Source organism: Scardinius erythrophthalmus (genome assembly GCF_964197995.2).
Source record: "Scardinius erythrophthalmus genome assembly, chromosome: 9".
NCBI classification, from domain to species: Eukaryota; Metazoa; Chordata; class Actinopteri; order Cypriniformes; family Leuciscidae; genus Scardinius; species Scardinius erythrophthalmus.
Window position 1 is genome coordinate 21,247,247 of NC_138229.1, and position 23,085 is coordinate 21,270,331.

A 23,085-nucleotide genomic window follows, 5' to 3' on the forward strand; every position below is an offset into this window, starting at 1 on the left:
TTCATTGTAATGACAGTAATGGCTCTTTTATGGTTTTCTTGTCCCATGACACCACACTGACTTTAATTTGGCAGAAAAAAATCATTAAAATTTAAAGAAGGGGGGGGGGCTTATTGCAATCTCTGGACAGTTACTTAGACATTTCGGACTGTAACAGAAACACACACACACACACACACGCACACACACACACACACACACACACCACACACACACACACACACACACACACACACACACACACACACACACACACACACACACACACACACACACACACACACACACACACACTTTATTTTCATGTTTTATGGGGACTTTCCATTGACATAATGATATTTATTCAATACAAAATGTATATTCTATCCCTTAACCCTAACCTTACCCATCACAGACAACTTTAAACTTTATACATTTTTACATTTTCACTTAGTATGATTTATAAGCTGTTTTCCACAAGGACAAGGATTTTGGATATTTTGTCCCCATAATGTAGTTTACCAGGCCCCCCTGATGTTTTTATTTATTTATTTATTTATTATTTTTTTTATAACTTAAATACAATGTCATCTGACAAGAAACAGGGCACTAAATATAAATGCAAAGCTCTCCTGCAAAATCTCAGCACACATTGCTCCAAATGTGCCATACCAGAGAACTAAAGCGAGGGGCAAAATAATAAAAACAGCTCCTCCCCCTATTTCCCCCCCTCTCCAACACTAGAAGAGAGGGGTGGGGGGGCAATGGACTTACCATTAGTTTCCCAGGAGACTGTATGAGGCCTCTTGGGCAGTCCTCCTATACCTCAGGATTGGGCCCAGCTGCAGAGAGTTAATAAAATCATCAGTCAGCCATTCAGCCTCACTCTTCACGTCCTCTCTGGCCAATTAGTCGCACACACTATGTGGCTCGACTGCCTTCACAACATGTTTCACGCTCTCACCAATTTCATACACACTCACAGACTCAAAATGGAGAATGAGGTATTAGACCTTGTAGCCAAGTGTCACAGTATTCAAATGTAAGAGCTTCTCTCTTGAAAAGATTTGTATTAATCTCAATTGAATTCTTTTGGGATCAGTTATTACGACAACTGACCTTATTATTGTGTCCAAATATGCCGCTCTGGTCCTCGCAGGTTCATAATCATTATGGACTCGCATTGCATGATTGTATCATGATTGATTTTTGCCCAGGTCTCACTTCAAACCACGTCTCATATGGCCATGTACTTAAAAGAAATAAGAACTGCCGTTTAAATGTGTGGTGAGGGACCAGCTCATACGTCAAGGTATATGTCCACTGACATTCCCATTTCTTTCCATGAGTATACGGCTCCCTGGCTGTGAAAAATTTCGTGTTTAATTCAAGGTTTGACTTGTCGTTTCTTTGTAATTGCTTGCAAAATTCACTTGCAATGTCTAAGTGGAAATTGTTTCTACACCAGTGTGTCCTGTTTTGGAGGATGCATGCTATCATAGTGGCATCCTTGCTGATAAGATTATGGAGAGATTTGACTTGAGGAAGACTGAAAAATAGGAAGGAAAAGAGACCTATTGCATTTCATGCACAAGTCTGTGGAATATTATAGTACCATTTTTATCAATTACCGGGTAATAGTGTGCTTTTTTACTTCTGAATCTTCATTTCTGTGAGGGAAATACTATATGGGAAATACTAAAAATGAAAAAGCATTTCTCACAATGAAGCATTTCTTCACAAGCTCCTATTTTGACTAAACCTAAACAGTTTTTGTCACATTACTGCAAAACAGCACTGAAGACCCCTTGTGGCAGAAGCTTGCCATCACAGCTAGTCTCACCCAGAATCCTTTTGTCACCTTAGATTTCTTCCTTTTGATAAATGTAGAAGTGATGCAATTATATTTAAATTGTTTTCTGGAGGCAACAATTCAGTCAATGTGATTGAGAAACCGAAACAAACATTCCATTATGTTTTCATACATTGCTTCTAACAGCAGAGGAGATAAGTTGTAAAGCGGAAAACAGTAAAACAAGGGCCATTATTATGTGACGCTAAATTGTATGCCATTGTGTGAATGTTACACGTTTGAATTAAGAATGCTACTGTAATTAACTTTTTATCACTTCAACAAATCAATCAATCAAAAGTCACAATATTTCATTTCCTGTTATAGGTCTACATCAAAAGCAGTGAAGTGAAGACACTGAAAAAGTAGTTGTTGTTTAAAAAAAATTATTGTAAGACTAAATGCAGCTGTTAGTCACATGCAAAAGCATTCACAGCATTCTTTTGTGTGACCTTTATGTCTCTTTTTTGTGACGTTGAATCACTGGGCTATATCTGATAAGATGACAAGCTCTGTCTCCGATAGGTTGAGTTGAAGTTGGTGTTCTTTCACTCAGTCTAAGATGTCTGCCAGGTACGCAGAGATCCATGCACTGTGGGGTTGTCCAGCTAGAACGACACGAAGAGCTGCATGTCATCTGTGTAGCAGTAGAACAAAAATCCCTGTTTCTGGATGACAGAAGAACCCAGTGCTGATGTGTACATTCAGACGCGTATTCAGAGGGAGGTAAAGCACAATGCCCTGAGATACTTTAGCAGTTAGTTGATTACAGGGCTTGCAAAGAAGCACTGTTTTCCGACAAGGCAATAACCTATTAAATGTTACCGAAATCTGTTAGGTCTATCTAACAATAGTAGGCCTATTCAAGAAATTGCAGAAATTTAATAAAGTAATCAAATGCAAAATAAAAACCTGCATAGTCCCCTCTGTATGAAATAATAAGTGAAGGATTTTCTCTTTGTTGTTTGATAAACATTAAGGACAGCAGCAGCAGGTTATTAGGTTTGCAACATGTGAATTTACTCTAACCCTAACCCTACCAGTCTATTAACACTCTTCTAACACTCTAATAATGAGAGTTAGTAGACATGTAGGTAGGCTACAGCATTACTTAAAGTCAACAGTATGTGTTAAAGGGACCATTAAAATAAAGTGGTGTTTGGTGTTTTTAGCCCCCAACGGCGCCTTCCAGGCAGTGAGGGGATGGGTAAGGCTGAGGTTAGGGTTAGCTGCCTGGAAGGAGCCATTGGGGGCTAAAAACACCATCGAGCAAATAAAGTGAAAACGAATAGCCAATATACTGTGACGGTCGCGTCTCGCCAGAAGATGGCACCCTCAGCTGAATCATCCATCCAACTATTTTTCAAACAGCTCGAATGTGGCTACAGCGGAATAGCATAGGCTACAGGTATAAATTCCTTTTTAATTGATTATTAAATTGTTTAATTAAGGTTTACACATAGTTTCCATGATAGTGTTTGCTTGTTTGCTTAGTTTGCTAAGTTTCAAGTGATTATTAAACCGTAAGCACAAACTATGCAAAAGCGACCTAAGCTCTATAGTTAGCTGTGTTCTTTGGATATTGTTTTGTAGGACTATAAAAGTACAAGCTGCACATATAACAGGTATGGATATATTTTTCTGAGAAAAACAAAAAACGATTATATAGTCTAGTTGAAGGGCAATTTTAGAGTTGCTAACTAGAAGTTCAGGATGAAAGTGACCAGTGTAATTTGAATGCACAACCTGTGTATTTAAATAATTTTTTGTTCTGTTTAGGTTTTTAGACATGTTGTATAATTTAAACTGATGTATAAGCTCAGTCCTATTATAGAGTTGTGACCAGATGTTCTCTTTTCACTGACCCACTACAGAGATTGGCAAGTGATAAAAGCACTCAAAATAGATACCACAGTAAAGATAATCATAACCCAATGCTCATCTCTCTTCAGCTGGACCACACTTCCCGCTAGGTTTGCAAATGCTTATACCTAAAAAGCTGGATTAAAACATGAGAAAACTATTATGTCTGCATCAATATGCTAGTATAATACCGATTATATATATTTTTCTTATAGGAACTGACGCAATCAAGATAATTAGAAGCACTCACTTCCTGATGGCTGAGCATACTGCACAGATTCAAACTGAGCTTGACAACGTAGATGTGACGTGAGCAACCTGTCTGTCTTCTAGTAGCTGTGCCAAGAGAAATCTGAATCATTCCCTTCCGAAACGTGCAGAGACGGAGAGCGTGAGTAGGTGTCCATGAGCTAGGAGCAGGAGCAACTTTTGCTAAGTATTCTGATTAATAATTTTTTTTTTTCATTATGCCTCCACGTCCCCCCGATTGCCTGCGAGCTTCTCCTCCTGTCTGTACGGTAATCACTCTACTGTGCGACAGAGAGTCGTGTGGTTTTGACGCAATCATTAGCCTATTTTTACAAAAACTGCTTCTACGGGACCATAAAGATACAAGGTAATGGAGCCTTTTATACATTTTCGTGTTTCTTTAGAAATAAATAATGGACAAATGGAGTCTTTGAACGCCTCAGATGTAAAGTTATTCTCTGTCAAAGTGATGCCAAAATGAATGGGAGTCAAGGGAATGCTAACAGCAGGTGATGGTCTGCTAATCAATGGTGGCCCCGGGGAAGCTTCAGTTTCCAGCTGATGGATTACCCCCTTGGGAAAACAACTTGTTCTTCGTTTTATTACTTTTTAGCATCAACTAAACAGCATGCAACCTGGAGCGCCCTCCAGTGACAACAGGCAAGAATGAATTTACCCAAAAACATCACAGTTTCTCCCCTCTTAATCAAATTTTCATATATCCAAACTTATAGAAACACAGGGAATTCAACTTTAAGAATGGCAATAACGTGATAATTTTATAATGTAACTGAACATTGGTGTCACTCCAAATGAATGTAAACTCAGTTATGAGGTATACAACACAATTCATGACATTTCATACAGTATTTTTTTCTTTCTCTTTGAACTACCCAAACCTTAAACATTTTATACCTCAAAAGTCTCACCTCTAAAGTCTCGCGGCAGCCATGGATGGAGTGGCTTTACTAGGGCTGAGGATGGTAGTAAGTGGACGGTGGTCTGTCAATAAAATAAAATGGCATCCGTAAAGGTAAGTATGCAATTTCCTGAATCAAAAAAATAATTCCTAGCGCTTCCCGTTCTAACTGCGCATAGTTTTGCTTAGACTTGCTTTAAGTTCGAGATGTGAACGCTATCGGCCTCTCCTGACCGTCAGACATCACATGGGAAAGCACAGCTCCTACCCCGTAGGGTGAAGCATCACAAGCTAAGTGGGAGTCTTTGATCATAGTGGGTGAGTACACTTGGTGTCAGCAACTGAGCTTTGGCCTCCTGGAAAGATTCCTCGCTGTCCAGAGACCAGTTCCATTTAATGTCCTTATGCAACATTGCATTTAATGGATGAAGAATTGTAGCCAGGCTTGGAACAAATCTTGCATAATAATTTATCAGTCCCAGGAACGATCCAAGCTGGCTAACATTAACTGGAGCTGGCGCCTCTGCAATAGCATGCAGCTTGTCTGGGGACTTGTGGAGCCCTGCTGCGTCAATCACATGTCCCAGATATTCCAGTGAGCTCTTGAAAAACTCACTTTTTCCTGGTTTCACGTGAAGGCCAAACTTCTCCAGTCGACTAAGTACCGTCTCCAGATTTGTCAGGTGATGACCATCATCTTTTCCTGTGACCAGGATATCGTCCAGGAAACAATTGATGTATGGTAGCCCCCGAAGTACTTGCTCCATTACTCTTTGGAATATGGATGGTGCCGATGTTATTCCAAAAGGTAATCTATTATACGAAAACATGCCCTTATGAGTTGTTATTGTAAGGTATTTCCGGGAGTTCTCATTAACTGGCACTTGCAGGTAAGCATGTGAGAGATCTAGCTTGCTAAACTGCTGCCCTCCGGCCAGTGAAGCAAATAAGTCCTCAATCTGTGGTAACGGATAATGTTCCAGGCAAAGGGCTGGGTTTACGGTTATTTTGAAATCTCCAAAAATCCGATCGCTTTGTTCGTTCATCTTCACACGCACTTTGATGACACCCTCTAGAGAAATCACTTCGCCCGTGTATGTCTTAAGTACAATACTTGTGTGACGCAATAGAATATGGCTCAGTTTAGCTCTGTACATTTCACTTGAAATGAGAGAGACCGCTGCTCCCGTATCCACTTCCATGTCTTTTGGCAGGCCTTCAATTTTAGGTTTCACTTTTATCACTGATGATATTGAACTTGATTTTTGCATTTTACTCACTCGTGAAGTATCATCAAGTACTGCTGTCACTTTGTGCAGTGTCAACTCAGCATCAGTATCTAAGGTTGTGTCATGATCACTTCTTTCCGCATTAACATCCACCTTATGAATTCGTCTTTTCTTCATCTGATCCTTTTTTTTTTCATGAATTTCACCTTGACTGATGTTTTGGGTCCTTTGTCACTCATTTTCTTACTTTTACATATCCGTGAAATGTCATCTCTCCTGCCACAATTGTGACACTGTTGTTCCGTATAGAAACACTCACTTTCAATGTGGTTGGACTTCCCATACCGGTAACATTTCTCTCTGGACGACGCTGATGACAGGGACATTGCATTAACTTTCAGTGAGTTACTCACGTGCTGTGACTCCCTAGACACAGCTTCCATTGACATTGCTATGTCCACAGCCTTTTGGTACGTGAGAGCCGTTTCTGTCAATAACTTCCTTTGTATCGACTCGCTACTCAAACCGCACACAAATCTGTCCCCAGCGCGTCACTCAAATTATCGCCAAACTCACAGTGCTCCACTAATCTCTTTAACACAGCCACATATTGAGCGATACTTTCCCCCTCAGCTTGATATCGTTTGTGAAATCGGAATCTCTCTGCGATCACAATTGGCTTGGGGGTAAAATGTGTTTGCAGTGTGCTCACAATTTCGTCATACTTTATAGTCCCAGGCTTAACTGGCGCAATGAGACTGCGTAAGAGTCCGTACGTTGCTGCCCCCACCACACTGAGAAATACTGAGACTCTTTTCTCCTCACTGATGTCATTAGCCTCCACAAAATGCTCAAATCGTTCTACATACATGGAGCATTGTTCCCTCGCTTCGTCGAATGCTTCGACATGTCCGATGATTATAATAATAATAATAATTTGTTACATTTATATAGCGCTTTTCTGGGTACTCAAAGCGCTTTACATAGAAGGGGGAATCTCCTCAACCACCACCAATGTGCAGCATCCACCTGGATGATGCGACGGCAGCCATATTGAGCAAGAACGCCCACTACACACCAGCTTATTGGTGGAGAGAAGACAGAAGCCAATCAGTATATGGGGATGATTAGGAGGCCATGATGGACAGAGGCCAAAGGAGCTAATTTGGCCAGGATGCCGGGGTTACACACCTACTCTTTTTCCGAAGGACATCCTGGGATTTTTAATGACCACAAAGAGTCAGGACCTCGGTTTAACGTCTCATCCAAAGGATGATTGCGTCCATTCTGTGCACTTTATCTCCAGCTTGATAATGGCAGTGGGAACTTTGTGCTCGTCGCCAATTTATAATATGTCTGCATCAATATGCTAGTATAATACTGATTATATATATTTTCTTGTAGGAACTGACGCAACACTGTGAGTATAGGGAAAACAACTTGTTCTTCGTTTTATTACATTTTAGCATCGTCAGCCAAACAACATGCAACCTGGAGCGCTCTCCAGTGGCAACAGGCAAGAATGAATTAACCCAAAAACATCACAAAAACCACATATATTTTAAATTCTATATTTACATTCACAAGTTAAATTATTTAATAATCACACCCACTTGCATACTTAAAGCAACCGTTTTGAAGTGACCTGGCAATGTTTTTCTTATTATTATTAAGAGCGGTATATTGAGATTTGAGCTAGCAACTACAGTTTTTTACAGACAGATTTTTCTCCTGAAAGCATTCGGTGTCAGGCTGTGTGAGGTTTGAATCATCGACATATGGCAGCTCTCTCTTTCAGGTCATGTTGTGTAAACTGTAGCACCAGGGTGGCACTACAGCTAAGGGCTAAAGCATGATGCTCATGAGAATGACAAGCAATGACTGCACAGCCAAAATGCTTCTGCAATAAATGTTGTCAAACTTTACTAATTTTGGGTCACTGAGAATGAAGATTATGCTTAAAATTGTTGATTTGCTCTAGTTTTCAAGATATGGTATTGGGTCAGTGTATACTTGGGAATGGGAGTGAATAATAATGGGAGGGGTTCTCAATTTAAACCAGAAATAACTCAAATACATCTTTGACTGGATCTATGAATAAATCTATGACTGGGTTTGGACAGAAGCAGAGTCAGAAAGAGCTTTATTGCCAAGTATGTTTGGTAAGGAATTTGTTTTGGTGACAGAACAAGCTTCCAGTACACGGATAATAAAATAAAAATAAAGATATATGTGAACAGTATATATATATATATACAAACAGATTATAATAGAATTAACAGGGAATGGAATAAGAAGAGGCAGGGCATTGTCATATAAATATAAGTGATATTGATCTTTGCACAGTGGGGAGAACATTTAACTGTTCATGAGGCAGATTGCCTGGGGGAAGAAACTTTTCTTGTGCCTGGCTGTTCTGGTGCTCGCTGCTCTGTAGCACCGGTGCCAAATGTTCAAAGAAAAGGTGGCTTGGATGTGAGGGATCCAGGGTGATTTTCTGAGCCCTTTTTCTCACTCTGGATGTATACAGTTCTTGGAGGGTGGGCAGAGGAGCACCAACAATCCTCTTAGCAGTCTGAACCGTCCTCTGTAGTCTTCTGATGTCTGATTTTGTAGCTGAGCCAAACCAGCAGTTATTGAAGTGCAGAGGACAGACTGAATGACGGCTGTGTAGAACTGCATCAACAGCGCCTGTGGCAAGTTGATCTTCCTCAGCTGGTGAAGGAAGTACAACCTCTGCTGGGCCTTTTTCACAATGGAGTCAATGTGATTGTCCCACTTCAGGTCCTTAAAGAGCACAGTCAAGTCAAGTCAACTTTATTTATATAGCGCTTTTCACAATACAGATTGTATCAAAGCAGCTTCACAGTATTAAATAAAATAGTACATCAGTGTATGTTTCTGGTGTAAAACATCCACGTTTGGTAATGCAGATCAATAGCACTGTTGAATCGATTAATCAAATTAAGTATCCCCAACTGAGCAAGCCAAAGGCAACAGTGGCAAGGAACCGAAAAACTCCATTAGGTGACCTAATGGAGAAAAAAAAACCTTGGGAGAACCCAGGCTCAGTCGGGGGCCAGTTCTCCTCTGGCGTTTATGAAGTAGAGACCGGATTTAACTGTAAGATTAAAATATTATATGAATGCCTGGCTGAAGAGATGCGTCTTTAATCTAGTTTTAAACTGGGAGAGCGAATCTGAGCAACGAACAGTATCAGGAAGGCTATTCCAGAGTTTTGGTGCTAAATGTGAAAATGCTCTCCCTCCTTTGGTGGATCTGGATATCCTAGGTATGACCAGAAGCCTCGAATTTAGTGATCTTAAAGAGCGCGATGGATTATAGGGCGATAGAAGATCCGTTAAATAAACTGGAGCTAAGCCGTTTAGGGCTTTATAAGTCAGTAGCAATACCTTGTAATTAATACGGAACTTTATAGGTAACCAATGTAGTGATGATAAAATTGGTGTTATATGGTCAAACTTTCTTGATCTAGTAAGAACTCTAGCGGCGGCATTTTGGACTAACTGTAGCTTGTTTATTGAGGATGCAGGACAACCAGCTAATAAAGCATTACAGTAATCTAGTCTCGAGGTCATGAATGCATGAACTAGCTTTTCTGCATCAGAAACAGATAGCATGTTACGTAATTTAGCAATATTTCTAAGGTGAAAAAAGGCTGTTTTTGTAACATATGAAATATGATTTTCAAAAGACAAGTTACAATCTAATATAACACCCAGGTCTTTTACTGTAGAGGATAAAGTAACAGGACACCCTACTATGTTAAAGTTGTATTGAAGGAGGTTTTGTGGGCGGTTTTTTAAACCGATAAGTATTACCTCTGTCTTATCTGGATTTAATAAAAGAAAATTGTGCGTCATCCAATCTTTTATATCTTTAACACACTCTGTCAATTTGGATAATTTAGCGTTTTCATCCGGCCGTGATGAAATATATAGTTGAGTGTCATCAGCATAACAATGGAAACTAATTCCATGTTTCCTTATAATATTTCCAAGTGGCAGCATATATATTGAGAATAATAGAGGGCCTAACACAGATCCTTGCGGCACTCCATAGTTTACTGGAGTTATGATCGATTTTTCTCCGTTTAAATAGACAAAATGGTAGCGGTCAGATAGGTATGATCTGAACCAGCTTAATGCTTGTCCTTGAACACCGGTATAGTTTTGTAGCCGATCTAAGAGTATTGTGTGATCTATAGTATCGAACGCAGCACTAAGATCAAGTAAAACTAGTATTGAGATACAGCCTTGGTCAGAAGCTAAGAGTAACAGGGGGGCAGGCAGGTGACACACCGTCTGAGCCTGGTGCTTTCCTTGACTTCTGTATTCCCCTCCGCTTCGTTGGTCCATCTTTTTATAGTCTTTATTACAGGCTTGGCAGATTAAAATGTCTGCCTGTAAGTCGGGAGAAGATGAACCAGACAGTTATCAGACAGTACTTGCTTTTTAGGCAAAACAATGAATGATGCAATCCTCGTCATACATTATATGAATTGCATCATGTTATTCCTAGAGGTCATGGATGATGCAATCATAACAAAGATTATATCACTCTGCTGAACAAATTGCCCTATATCAGATCTAGAACTCATACATCAAGGGTACAAAACTCAATTCCTAGAGGGCTACAGCCCTACAGAGTTCAGTTCCAACTTCCAACCATACCTGTAGTTTTAAATAAGCCTGATGGACTTGATGAGCTGGATCAGGTATTTAATTGGGTTTGAAGCCAGAGGTGGACAAAGTACATAACTTCCTTACTTGAGTGAAAGTAGCCTACAGATTCTACTGGTCAGATATTATTCTGTTACAAGTAAAAGTTGTAAAGACCAATTTTTACTTAAGTAAAAGTACACAAGTACTCATTTTTAAAAGTACTTAAGTAATGTCAATGTAAATATGTAATGTAAATATAGTTCATTGAGTACTCAAAATGTCTCAAAAGTATTTAAGTTGTTTTTAGTAAAATACAAATTCCACACAATAATTAAACATGTTAATAATTAACTACTGATTCTGAAGTGTTTTGATTGGTAAAGACTGCTATTCCTCGTTTTGCCTTCTAACCATAGTTATTTTACATTAATTAAAACAAAGAATTTTACCTCAAACAAACTGAGCTCCAATACTAGTAAAGACAGTTAAATGTTAACACTATTTTATCAAACACTTAATGCTCAGCCAAGCATGCTCTCTCTCTATGAAATGAAAACAACTCAATATAATGACGCCATTGTTCATCAGTCTCCCAATGGAAACTGATCGTCTGACAGTCTTCCTTAGACAGTCCCCTGACAGTCTCCCTCAGACAGTTTGCTCTAAAAACTCACTTTGAAGTTCGCCCTGAAAATGAATGCGAGAACACTATCATCTCGTAATAGTGGAATAATTTGACTGCTACAACCAGGGTTGCGTTTCTCGAAAGCGTCACAAGTTGATCGTGGAACAATTGCCACCAATTGTCTCTATGATAAATTTAGGCTTAAGAAGATGCTTTTGGGAAACGCAGCCCAGGCTGTTAATCATCATTGTTTAGTAATCATTGATTTTAAGCATTTGCTATTGAATCAACCAAAGCGACAGTCTCATATCTCTGGCAGAAATAATAACCACCCAAAATAGTTTGAGCAGATTTTAACACAACGTTGAGGGACTTTCAAAAAAACAATTGCTAAAAGTGAAACTTTCACTCATAAAAGATTACTTGAAAATGTGTTTATTAATAATAGTAAATGCAATAACTCTTTCAGACTTTATAACATTTAGATTATATATCAGAGGCCAGTGACATTTGATGGTAAAACATCTCAAACAGAATCTTTATCACCATTAACACACACAAGCAAACAATATATTTATTCAAACATTATAAGTGGAAAAAATACACCACAGCAAGACAAGTAGTGGCTTAATCAAAATTTAAAGTTTGGTCCATGGCATCTTATTTTGGCCAAGAACCGCCCACTCAGACAAGAAGAGGCCGCCTGATTGACATGTAAACTGACCAACCACGTTTGTTTTATATGTGCCCTTTAGGGCTTGGATGATCTGAAATGGATAATATCATAATAATATAATAAAAGACTGAAAAATGTATGGGGCTCTGCTCATGGCATGCAGAGGGGAAAAGACCCCAAGATATTATGGCCATGACTTATTAATTAGTTTGCTTGTTTTAGTTAAATCATAGCTACGTTGTATTAATTAATTTGCCTGTTTTTATGAAATGAGAGAACACATTTTTACAACATGGCCACAATTTAAGTAAAAAGAGGGAACTTATTAGTACAAGTGTCGCAACGAATTAATGAAAACTAAATAAAACATCAGAATTTGTGGGAACGAATTGTTAATTCATGGCCATTCTGCCGAATGTCACGTGTGGTACTCCATAAAATTAAATCAAATAGGTGCACTAATTCTGACTGTTTCCATCAATGGCGGCATAAAATGTGATTGTAATCTGAATTTCTGTCTGAAGTTCTATCATGGACATAATTCATAAAACAAAGCTGAATGTAGTTCTGCTCATGGATATATAGTTAACTTGCTACTAATTTGCTCAAGCCAAACCCTGATGTTATTAACCTTGCAAACTTTGTCAAATCCAGGGATTAGTTCTTCCTCATTGTATCAACTCTTAGTCTTAACATTAACAGGTTGGACTGTAAAAAAAGAAAAATCTATGTGCCTTTATCAGAACTAGAGATGTTATTTTTGTGTGCAATAAGCATCAGCCGGTCACTGAGCGGACTGTGGGTGGTCCATGGGCCTGCCGTCCGAGACTGAGACTAGATCCATTGGTGCTTATCCCACTAAATAATCCCATTGAATTATTTACAAAAAGAATCTATTTTCATGCTGGACGTCTGTGGGTGCAAATATTCACCATGGCCAGCGAATATTTAATGGTGCATTAAATGTCTGTTCTCTGTCCAGTTGTCTGGCTTTAAACACACACACACACACACACACACACACACACACACACACACACACACACACACACACACACACACACACACACACACACACACACACACACACACACACACACACACACACACAAATGCTTTCTCTCTGAAGCTGGAAGTCAGCCAAACTGCAGGATTACAAGCTGAATCTCCATCACAGTGTGTTTCATCCATCACTACAGCACTCCAGCAGTCATTGAGAAAGGAGAAGGCAGAACATTGCACAGCACGACTTCTCAGATGAGAGGATGTCCCTTATCCCCTCATATCCACTGCCTTTGTGAGTGTCCGGACACAGCGTACATCACCTCCCCCTGTTGACGTCTTTGGTCAGGGTGTTGGTGGTGGGATTAGATGCCGAGCTTGTTTGGGATTGATCGAGCCGTTGTCTGACCAGGGTCCGCTGGAGCTCGGCTCGCCTGGCAAGGGCGGCCCTGAGTTGGCCGCGAAACTCCTCGATCCTCCCTTGCAGCTCCCGCAGCTCCTCTTCCCACGGCGTTGACTGTCCCGAGCAGGCCGGGGGTGAGAGCACCAGGCTAAGACTGAGATTAGGTCCGCCATTGGAACACAACTGGGTAGGCGGGCTTCCCACCAAACCCCTCCGGCCCCTTTCTGGCCCAGGGGGTGGAGCTTGGAGCTGGTAGCTGTTGAGAGTCTCCAAGTTAAAGTGGACATGCTTGTTATGTTCTTTGGCCTCTCGACCAGCCTTGACACTCTGATTGTTCCACTTGGTTGTAGAAGTGGAAGGGGAAGTGGAGGAGGTGGAGGGCGGAGGAGAAGAAGTGGAGGGTGGCAGGCGGTGGATATTACAGTTCTCTGACAAGCACAAGGTGGGACTGAGAGGAAAACACAGCGGCAATCAGTTTTACAAGATGCAGGGGCACAGCTCATCACAAACAGACCCCACAATCAATCGAAACACGGAGCCTCTTCAATATCCTGTTAATGAAACAGTATCCACTACTTTTACTGGAGAGGCCAATATAGATTTTTGTCCTTTGTTTTCTAATTTCTTTTTTATGGGTATTTTTTTAACATAAATAACACTAATTGCACACATTAGTTCAAAGCTCAAAGGCAATACTATTTTCTTACACACAAACAATATGCAAATGATAGTGTACAGTCAACTGGTCATTACTGCAAAATAAAGGGCGATTAGGTAACCTATTATGACTGCCTAACTGTACATTATTCAACTTATTAAATGGCTACGTACCAAATAAATAAATATATAAATGGTCATGAATACAATAATGTTATAATGTAATTAGAAAAAGTCCATTGAATGATCTGAGAGACATAAAACTAGCACAGCTACATATGCTGGAAATTGGTTGCCTGGAGCAATGAACAATTATACAGTTAAGTGGTCATTATACAAAAATATTTGACCTCTAACTAGCCAATCAGAATTGGCCCATTCCAGAATTCCAGCGAGCCATATAATAAATTGCTGTAATTAACAAGTTCTGGTGTAAATTTCAGTGAGGAGAATTACTACATTTAATGGCGCTTTTAAGAAAGTGTGGTAATTTGTTACGCAATAATCATAACTTACCATCTGTCACTGCTCTCAACCTCTGATTTCCTCTCATCATCACAACCCATATTTAATGCACGGTGGATTTTCTGTATAAATAACAAAAAGGCCACTGAACAATACTAAATTAAGTATACGGTATACACTGTATATAATCAAATACAATATGCCTACTACATAGGCTACAGACTTGTGCTTTCAGCTTCCCAACACTAGAGGGAGCAGATGCCCTCTTTTTATGAAAGGAACATGCCTTGTAACTTGGATAAGAGCATTTATATATATATATATATATATATATTAGGGTATGTCAAAAGATTATTTTTGTGTTTTGTGGTCCAGGGTCACATATATTAATTCATATATATATATATATATATATATATATATATATATATATATATATATATGAATTACTAAAAAATAACTTTGGTTATGTGTAAGTAAAGGCACTACTTTTGGTGAGTATTAGTTCGTATTCAGCAAGGTTTTTAAACTCTACTTGTAGAAAATGAGTTGTAGCATATGGTGGCACACACTCACCTGACTGGTGTGGAGCCAGTATTTGAATCTCTGCTGGCGGCGGAGGTGAGGCAGAATGAATCTGAAGAAAGTGTGTTCCCCCAGCAGAGTGAGTAAAGCACCTGCAACCCCCACACACAACAGCACAAAGAGCCCCGAGAAATGCTGGATACCCATCTGCAGAGTCTGCGCACACATACACAACAAGAAATAAAAACACACAAGCACAGAAGAAAGTATCACAGTATATTGCAGTTCTGATGATGACTGCACATTTCCCCCAGATGTTTTATTATTTTTTGAAAATAAAATCCACACGTAACATCAGCAAAAAGAATAGCAGAAAGTCCACCTGCAATCAAAGGATTCTGTAAAACTGGTGATTTTATATATGTATATGTAGTTTCTGCTGAAATTCCTTTTCTTTTTTTGCGACTAAAAAATTAATATGTGATTCATACGGTATGAATCACCAATATTTAATTTCATATTACAGTAGATGCTTTACCAGTGCTCTTTTTTTTAATTAAATGTGAATCCTAGCGGTTTGCTCTCTTCGGGTTTATTATAGACCTCCCTGTTCCTGTCCCATCATTATTTCCCCCCTCGGGTGTTGGAAGCCCCAACATACACAAAGGAATCCATCATTCCCCTGCAATGGCTTTGATCAGGAGGGAGGAGTCCTGCTGACTAGAGAACTAATCACAATTTTATAAAATATTGTTGTTATAATTGAAATTAAAGTCATGCGGATTTGGTGTAGATTAAAAGGGGAAAATATTCCACTTCCTGTCCCTCATATGTGTGGAGCATGCATGCAAAATGAGACACTCATTGGTCATCTAACATTGCACACACAGAGAGACTGCAGTCCCATGTTTAGTGCATCACAGTCCTGCTACCTCTGTTGTGAGTGTGTTCATTCTCTGCACATAACAGGATTGGCTCCAGCCCTTTATCATGATGTCAGTTCCCAAGAGAGTGTTACAGAATGGGATAGTGGCTAAATGCACATGCGTACATGCAGACGTGCCAGTGCCACTGACCAGATGAAGTGCTCACTGCACTTCATGTTGGCTGCTCTGATTTCATTAAAATAATGCGGTAACGGTATACAATACGATTCTATTTTATCTTTTAAGAGTTGCCATCCTCTGCTGTGCATCTTCTCTAAGACTGTTGTGGCTAGTGCTCTCTTCTTTGGTGTGCTGGGGGGTGGGCGCACACACATCTGACAGGAATAGACTAAAATAAACTGATTAAAAAGGCAAGCTCCATCATTGGCATCACACAGGGCTGGGTTGAGCAAGTGGAGGAGGTGAGGATGTTGAGAAAAATAAACAATATCATGAAGAATGATATGCACCCACTACATGCCTTGGAGGTGTTTCGGCAGAGCACATTCAGTGACAGGGTGATTCCACCAAAATGTAAAACTGAACGGCACTGTAAGTCGTTCCTGCCTGCTGCTGTTAGGCTCTTTAATGTGTAATAACTGATTCTGATGTCTGATTTATATTTATTTATTTATTTATTTTTATATTTTATTTACCTATGTCTTAAGTATTATTAAAATAGGGTGGTGCATGCTTTATTTAATTTTGTTTGTGTATTGGTTTTTAGTATTATCATTATAGGGTATAGTATGTTTTAGTTAATACTGTATATTATAGGGTACAGTATGTTTCTATCTATCCATCCATCCATCTATCTTTTAAGATTAATTATGGATTTAATTTTAATGTTAAAACTCAAAAGAGTTCTAATAACAGAAATAATACATTTTAAAAGAATATAATTACGTGTGAACAATGTAAAACGAAAATGTATAATAGTCTAAATTTATATTAAATGCAATTAGATAAACTTCAGAGTTTTTTTACCCATTTAAGTAGGACTCCAGTACATCCTTATATGTAATTACTTCTATTGTCTGGTTAAAGTGTACTGCTGAACTACCGACAAGCATTTATGGTAAACTAAAATATACTTTAACTTAATTTCTATTGAAACGTGTATGTCATGCATGTAAATATATTTGTAATTACAAACTGTAATGATGAATCTGTAATTTAGTACATTTAAAATATATTAGCCTTAAATGTAATATTGGATAGCATGCTACAAATAAAATTATAATCAAGTAGCCAACTCTACACATGCTATAGTACAGTATGTTAGTCAACACATCAAAATATAGTACTTTAAAGCATGACAAAATATTATTACAACATAATGATTTAAAATATACTTTAAAGTAAAATGAATTTGACATTATTAGAAAAGTGCACTTCTTAAAGATGAGTCTACAACACTTTCATGACTATGTTTCTTAAGCAAACTTAAATGGTCTTTTATTTATTAATATACTATCTGCAAGGCCATTTTTCACAAGGGGATAACTAATCCATTAACTCTTTCCCTGCAATTGATGGAATTTTCCATCATTTATGAAACAATTCTTCCCCACCATGGTGTATAATGAGATTTTCTCAGTTTTTTGTTCAAAGTGTTGCTTTTTTTTTTTCACATTCAAGTGTTGATAAATAAAGAATGCATGAATAAAATGTTTTGGTTTTTTTTTCTTTTTAAAGCAGAGGCTCTTTTCTTTCTATTGCTGTATTACATCTTCAGATATTTATACAACAAAATATTCTGGGGGCCATGTAAATTTAGTGAAAATGATCAAAGATGCTTGCGGTGGCTGGCAAATGTTTTTTTTATGCTTTAATGCTTTAAAAAAAATGAAATACCAATAGTCCTGCTAATATTAAAAAGTAACAATACTCCCACATAAAGCTTTGAAGTTACTCTTTTAGACAAAAATATTTATTTGTCTTTGGCTTTATACACTGTTGGCCCAAATACAGAAGTAGTGTTTCAAATATGAACAACAAATATTATTTAGGTACAAATACTGGCATTTTTTTAATTCATAATTGAATTATTCATTTATTTTGAGAACATGCCAGATGCAGCACTTAATGTTGGACTGTTGCTTTATATTCCCCATCGCTTTCATCCCCGCATCTTTGTATCTGGCATTACGTTGAGGAAATAAAATGCTGCTTTTTGCATCTGAAACTGCTTCTATAAACAGCTCTAGAATAAACATTCAAAGAGGACAACTGATTGTGAGGACCCTACAGTCGATCCTTTACGCCTGTTTGCAGAATTTATTGCACAGCAAAGTAGTGGTTTTACAACATTGTGTCTGTGGTGACAGGACAGCTTGGCTCCAGTGAGAGCGTGAGATGAGTTCCAGCTGGCACAGGGGCCGAAAACAAATGTCATTGCTTGTGCTCATGAAGTTCCCCATTCATAACCACAGCTAGGTAATGAAGCCAACTGTACAAGACAATGTCTTACAGGAGTGCTACAACTCCTGGGAGGTTATTGACTGAGACTCCATTGATGGAGTGCGCTGGCTGCTGCTACTCAGAGCCTCAGGTGTGTGGGGCGGTACGGCTGACGTGGAGCCCTTGGGAATGAAAATGGATTGTGGTGGTCCGGCGTCGCTCTGACAGAACGGCTATAAAACTGCAGGAGACAGTAATTCCAAACAAAAGGATTTTTCAAGAGCCTGTCGAATTCATAGAGGAACTTGGTCAAGGGCAGAAGGGCTTGAAACAAGAACAGACACGCACACATATACTGTACCGCACACTCTCAGCCTTTCTTTTTTGATGGCTCACCTCTGTCACAGCAAAAACCCTCTTCCCACAGGGAACCACTTTATACCACTTGTCGTGCAGCATGTCCATGTAACCGTCAGACTTGTAGCGGCTGACGTATTCAGACACGTTTCGGGTGAGAGGAGAGTTCTGTGGTAGCCCAATCCCGTAACCTGAGAGGACAAAGAATATCAAAACAACAATTTACACATACAGCTCAGCTCAGCTCAGCAGGATTTTGTTAAAGGCACACTGTGGAGAAATTGTGTTTTGTCAAACAGCGACCCCTAGAGTCGCTGTGGAATACTTGCACTGTCGTAAATACTTACTGGCCACTTCGTGCGTTTTCTCAGATCGGATAGCTATCAGATTTATCAAAACGATTCTATTTACACCTGGTCACAAATGTGTTTTTGCGAAACGGATTTAAATCCGATCTTCAATTCTCGCGCTATATGCAGATTTAATGGAGTGCACGTCACCGAAAGCAACAGATATGAGCTGCATTTTATTGATCATCAGCTAAAATTTCAAAATCAAAGACCACAATAAGAGAGAGCAGCAGCAACAGCCCTGGTAAGATCATTTCATTTCTTTACTTTTAATGATGATGATGATTGTGTGTTAAGCATCTGCGACTTACTTTCACTTTGATTTGCGATAGTTTGCACGTTGGCTTGATGAATTGATGCTCTCATCTGCGGTGATGCGTGTTCCAGCGCGTCGTCATATCTGGCAATAACATATAGCCTATAACACGCTCTCACACGTTTTTTTTTTTATTATTTATTTTTTAGCATTTTTGGGAGGAGTACAATTTACATATGTGGTTTCAACAACCAGATGCATTTACACTTGTTCAGTTCCGTCTGGAATGCGTCTCAGACCTCCTCCTGAAGTGGTTTGAGCGATTGGATTCAAATCCGTCTTGAATGCGTTTCGGAGGACATTTACACCTGGTCTTTTCACGATCAGATAGCTATCCGATCTGAGAAAACACATGAAGTGGCCAGGTCTAAACACAACAGCCCCCATGACAAAAACATATGCACGAAAGCCGAAAACAAACGCTGGTAAAGCAGTCGAATTTTGTAGTTATTTTTGTGCTCTGGTTACTACCCGAACCCCGAAGTTACATAGTGCCAGTAAAAGCGATACAGACCCCGTCAGGCTATGGCAGACGTGTCATTCAACCTATTGTAAGTCGATGTACCATCACAAGGGTCTTGGAAATATATTATGAAGGTTGAAAAGTTACACGGTGTGGCTTTAAAGAGAACACATTCACATTCTAGAGTGAACTGATACCTCTATTACTCATTGTCAGAGAGGCTTGAGAAGGAACAATCATGATATTTTAGTCATCACATAAAAATAAGTGTACTTCTTTAAAGCATGACATGAAAGTACACTTTGAGTAAGCTTACTGTAAGTGGCCTTTTATTTCATTTATATGAGTTTTTTAAGTACATGGAGCAGCTAAATCTTGAACCTTCGGGGAAACACTTTTTTTTTTTTTTAGCCAAACAGAGGAGAGTCTGCTGGCAAAAAGAGAATGCGACAGAGCTTGTAATAAAACGAGAATCAAGATTGGCTTGGCTTTTCGGAGAAGGCCAGAACTGAGGGATTTGAAATGTTATAAAAGTGATGCAGAGATGGCGTTTATTACTTAAAGGTGAGTAAGGTATTTTATTGAACAGATAAATTGCCATATGCAGCTCTGAACAGAGTTCATTGTAAAACATTTTCTATTGTTTCTTTCATTATGGTTGTTGTAGCGCTGTGCTGGTATTTATTTTCAAGGAAGTACTGTATCTATTAATGGGTATAGCTACAGTAACATCTTCAGCTAGTCAGCTTAAGATCCTTTCTATCTAAACTGGTTATATCTCTCAAGCCTAGTAGTGAATGTTTTCTGAGCAGTAGGATAACCTTATTCATCCGCACACTCATGTAAAGCCAAAGCACAGCCAAAACAATGTTCTTCCGCAAAATGCATGCAGTTTTGTTTTTTATCTGCTAGAGGACCAAAAGTTACATTGTGTACCTTTAAGTGCACAAACTGTTTACAAGGCGATGCGTAATGCATTAAATAACATTAACAAAGTGAACCTTATTGTAAAACATTAACTTCTTGATCCTGTTAATATTAAAAAAGTAAAAAATCTCCTGCATAAAGCTTTGAAGGTACTCTTTAGACAAACATGTTTTGATAATCTAGACAAATAAATAACTTTACACATACAGCACAGCCAGTCCAATGATCATTGTGGGGTTTTGTTAAAGAGACCATCCACATTCTAGTGTGAATTGATACTTCTATTATTGATATGTCAGCGAACCTTGAGAAGGAACAATCATGAATCTTTGGCAACCCGTGCCAATGTACCGTCTGTCATTGTGGCGTCTCTGCAGCCAGGCAGCCGGAGAGATACGAGCGCAACTCTGACATCCACAAATTTCATCAAAGCCCTCACCTCACCGGCAACCCACACATCACTCCTGGCAACTGGCAAGCAATCCCCCTCCCCAATCTCCTTTCAGCACGTGGCACAACATCCCTTGAATTCTGATAAACGTCTGTCCTCTCCTACTGAGTTCCACTGCTGTATTTTGTTACTCAGCCCTCTACAACCAATAAATGTGTGCTGTTGAACTCTTTGAAGAGGGGGCACCGGCGGGCTGCTGGAATATTCTTAATGGAGTGGATCCAGGCAGTCATAAAGTGTGCAGTGCAAACTAATACAATAAGGGATTTTCCAGCAGTGTTAAAAGGAAATGGTCCACTCTGAAGAGACGGTTCTACAGAAGGGTGCTCATTCAATTTGAGCAAAGCCTGTGTATTGAACTGATGCCTGTAGGGGACCTCAAAAGTACCATAATTCAGTACCAAATAATGACCAGAATTGGAAAACAATTGAAATAAAACTATATGAAGAAAAAAAAAACTATAAATATAATTATATACAGACAGAGAGACATACAGATAATAAAATGTTAGATTTTACAGATGTTAAAATAAATATTTTAAAATACAGAAATTCAATTTAAACTAATTACAAATTATATATAATTTGATCTGTCTATCTTTCTATCCATCTATACAATTTATATTAATATTAAAGACAGACAGACAGATAGACATAGATAGACAGATAGACAGATAGATAGATAGATAGATAGATAGATAGATAGATAGATAGATAGATAGATAGATAGATAGATAGATAGATAGATAGATAGATAGATAGATAGATAGATAGACACATAGATAGATAGATAGATAGATAGATAGATAGATAGATAGATAGACAGACAGACAGACAGACAGACAGACAGACAGACATATAGATAGATAGATAGATAGATAGATAGATAGATAGATAGATAGATAGATAGATAGATAGATAGATAGAGATAAATAGAAAGATAGATAGATAGATAGATAGATAGATAGATAGATAGATAGATAGATAGATAGATAGATAGATAGATAGATAGATAGATAGATAGATAGATACAGACAGACAGACAGACATAGACAGACAGATAGATAGACAGACATATGATAGATAGACAGACAGACAGACATAGATAGATAGATAGATAGATAGATAGATAGATAGATAGATAGATAGATAGATAGATAGATAGATAGATAGATAGATAGATAGATAGATAGATAGATAGATAGATAGATAGATAGATAGACAGACAGACATATGATAGATAGACAGACAGACATGATAGATAGACAGACAGACAGACAGAGATAGATAGATAGATAGATAGATAGATAGATAGATAGATAGATAGATAGATAGATAGATAGATAGATAGATAGATAGATAGATAGATAGATAGATAGATAGATAGATAGACAGACATGATAGATAGAGACAGACAGACAGAAAGACAGAGATAGATAGATAGATAGATAGATAGATAGATAGATAGATAGATAGATAGATAGATAGATAGATAGATAGATAGATAGATAGATAGATAGATAGATAGATAGATAGATAGATAGATAGACAGACAGACAGACAGACATATGATAGATAGACAGACAGACAGACAGACATATGATAGATAGACAGACAGACAGATAGATAGATAGACAGACAGACATATGATAGATAGACAGACAGACATATGATAGATAGACAGACAGACAGACAGAGATAGATAGATACATAGATAGATAGATAGATAGATAGATAGATAGATAGATAGATAGATAGATAGA

At 38.5% G+C, this 23,085-nt stretch overlaps 1 protein-coding gene across 1 annotated transcript in view; it reads right to left on the reverse strand.

Moving 5' to 3' along the window:
• Nucleotides 1–11,828: 11,828 nt before the first annotated feature.
• Nucleotides 11,829–23,085, reverse strand: part of grin3ba (glutamate receptor, ionotropic, N-methyl-D-aspartate 3Ba) — a gene marked incomplete at its 5' end in the record, with an annotated part of 49,440 nt that continues 38,183 nt past the window's right edge. The window contains 4 exons of the mRNA XM_081373972.1: nucleotides 11,829–13,930; nucleotides 14,656–14,726; nucleotides 15,181–15,345; nucleotides 18,855–19,006. Of these exons, the coding sequence (XP_081230098.1) occupies nucleotides 13,399–13,930; nucleotides 14,656–14,726; nucleotides 15,181–15,345; nucleotides 18,855–19,006 (920 nt within the window). The 3' untranslated portion in view covers nucleotides 11,829–13,398. The remainder of the gene's footprint in view (nucleotides 13,931–14,655; nucleotides 14,727–15,180; nucleotides 15,346–18,854; nucleotides 19,007–23,085) is intronic.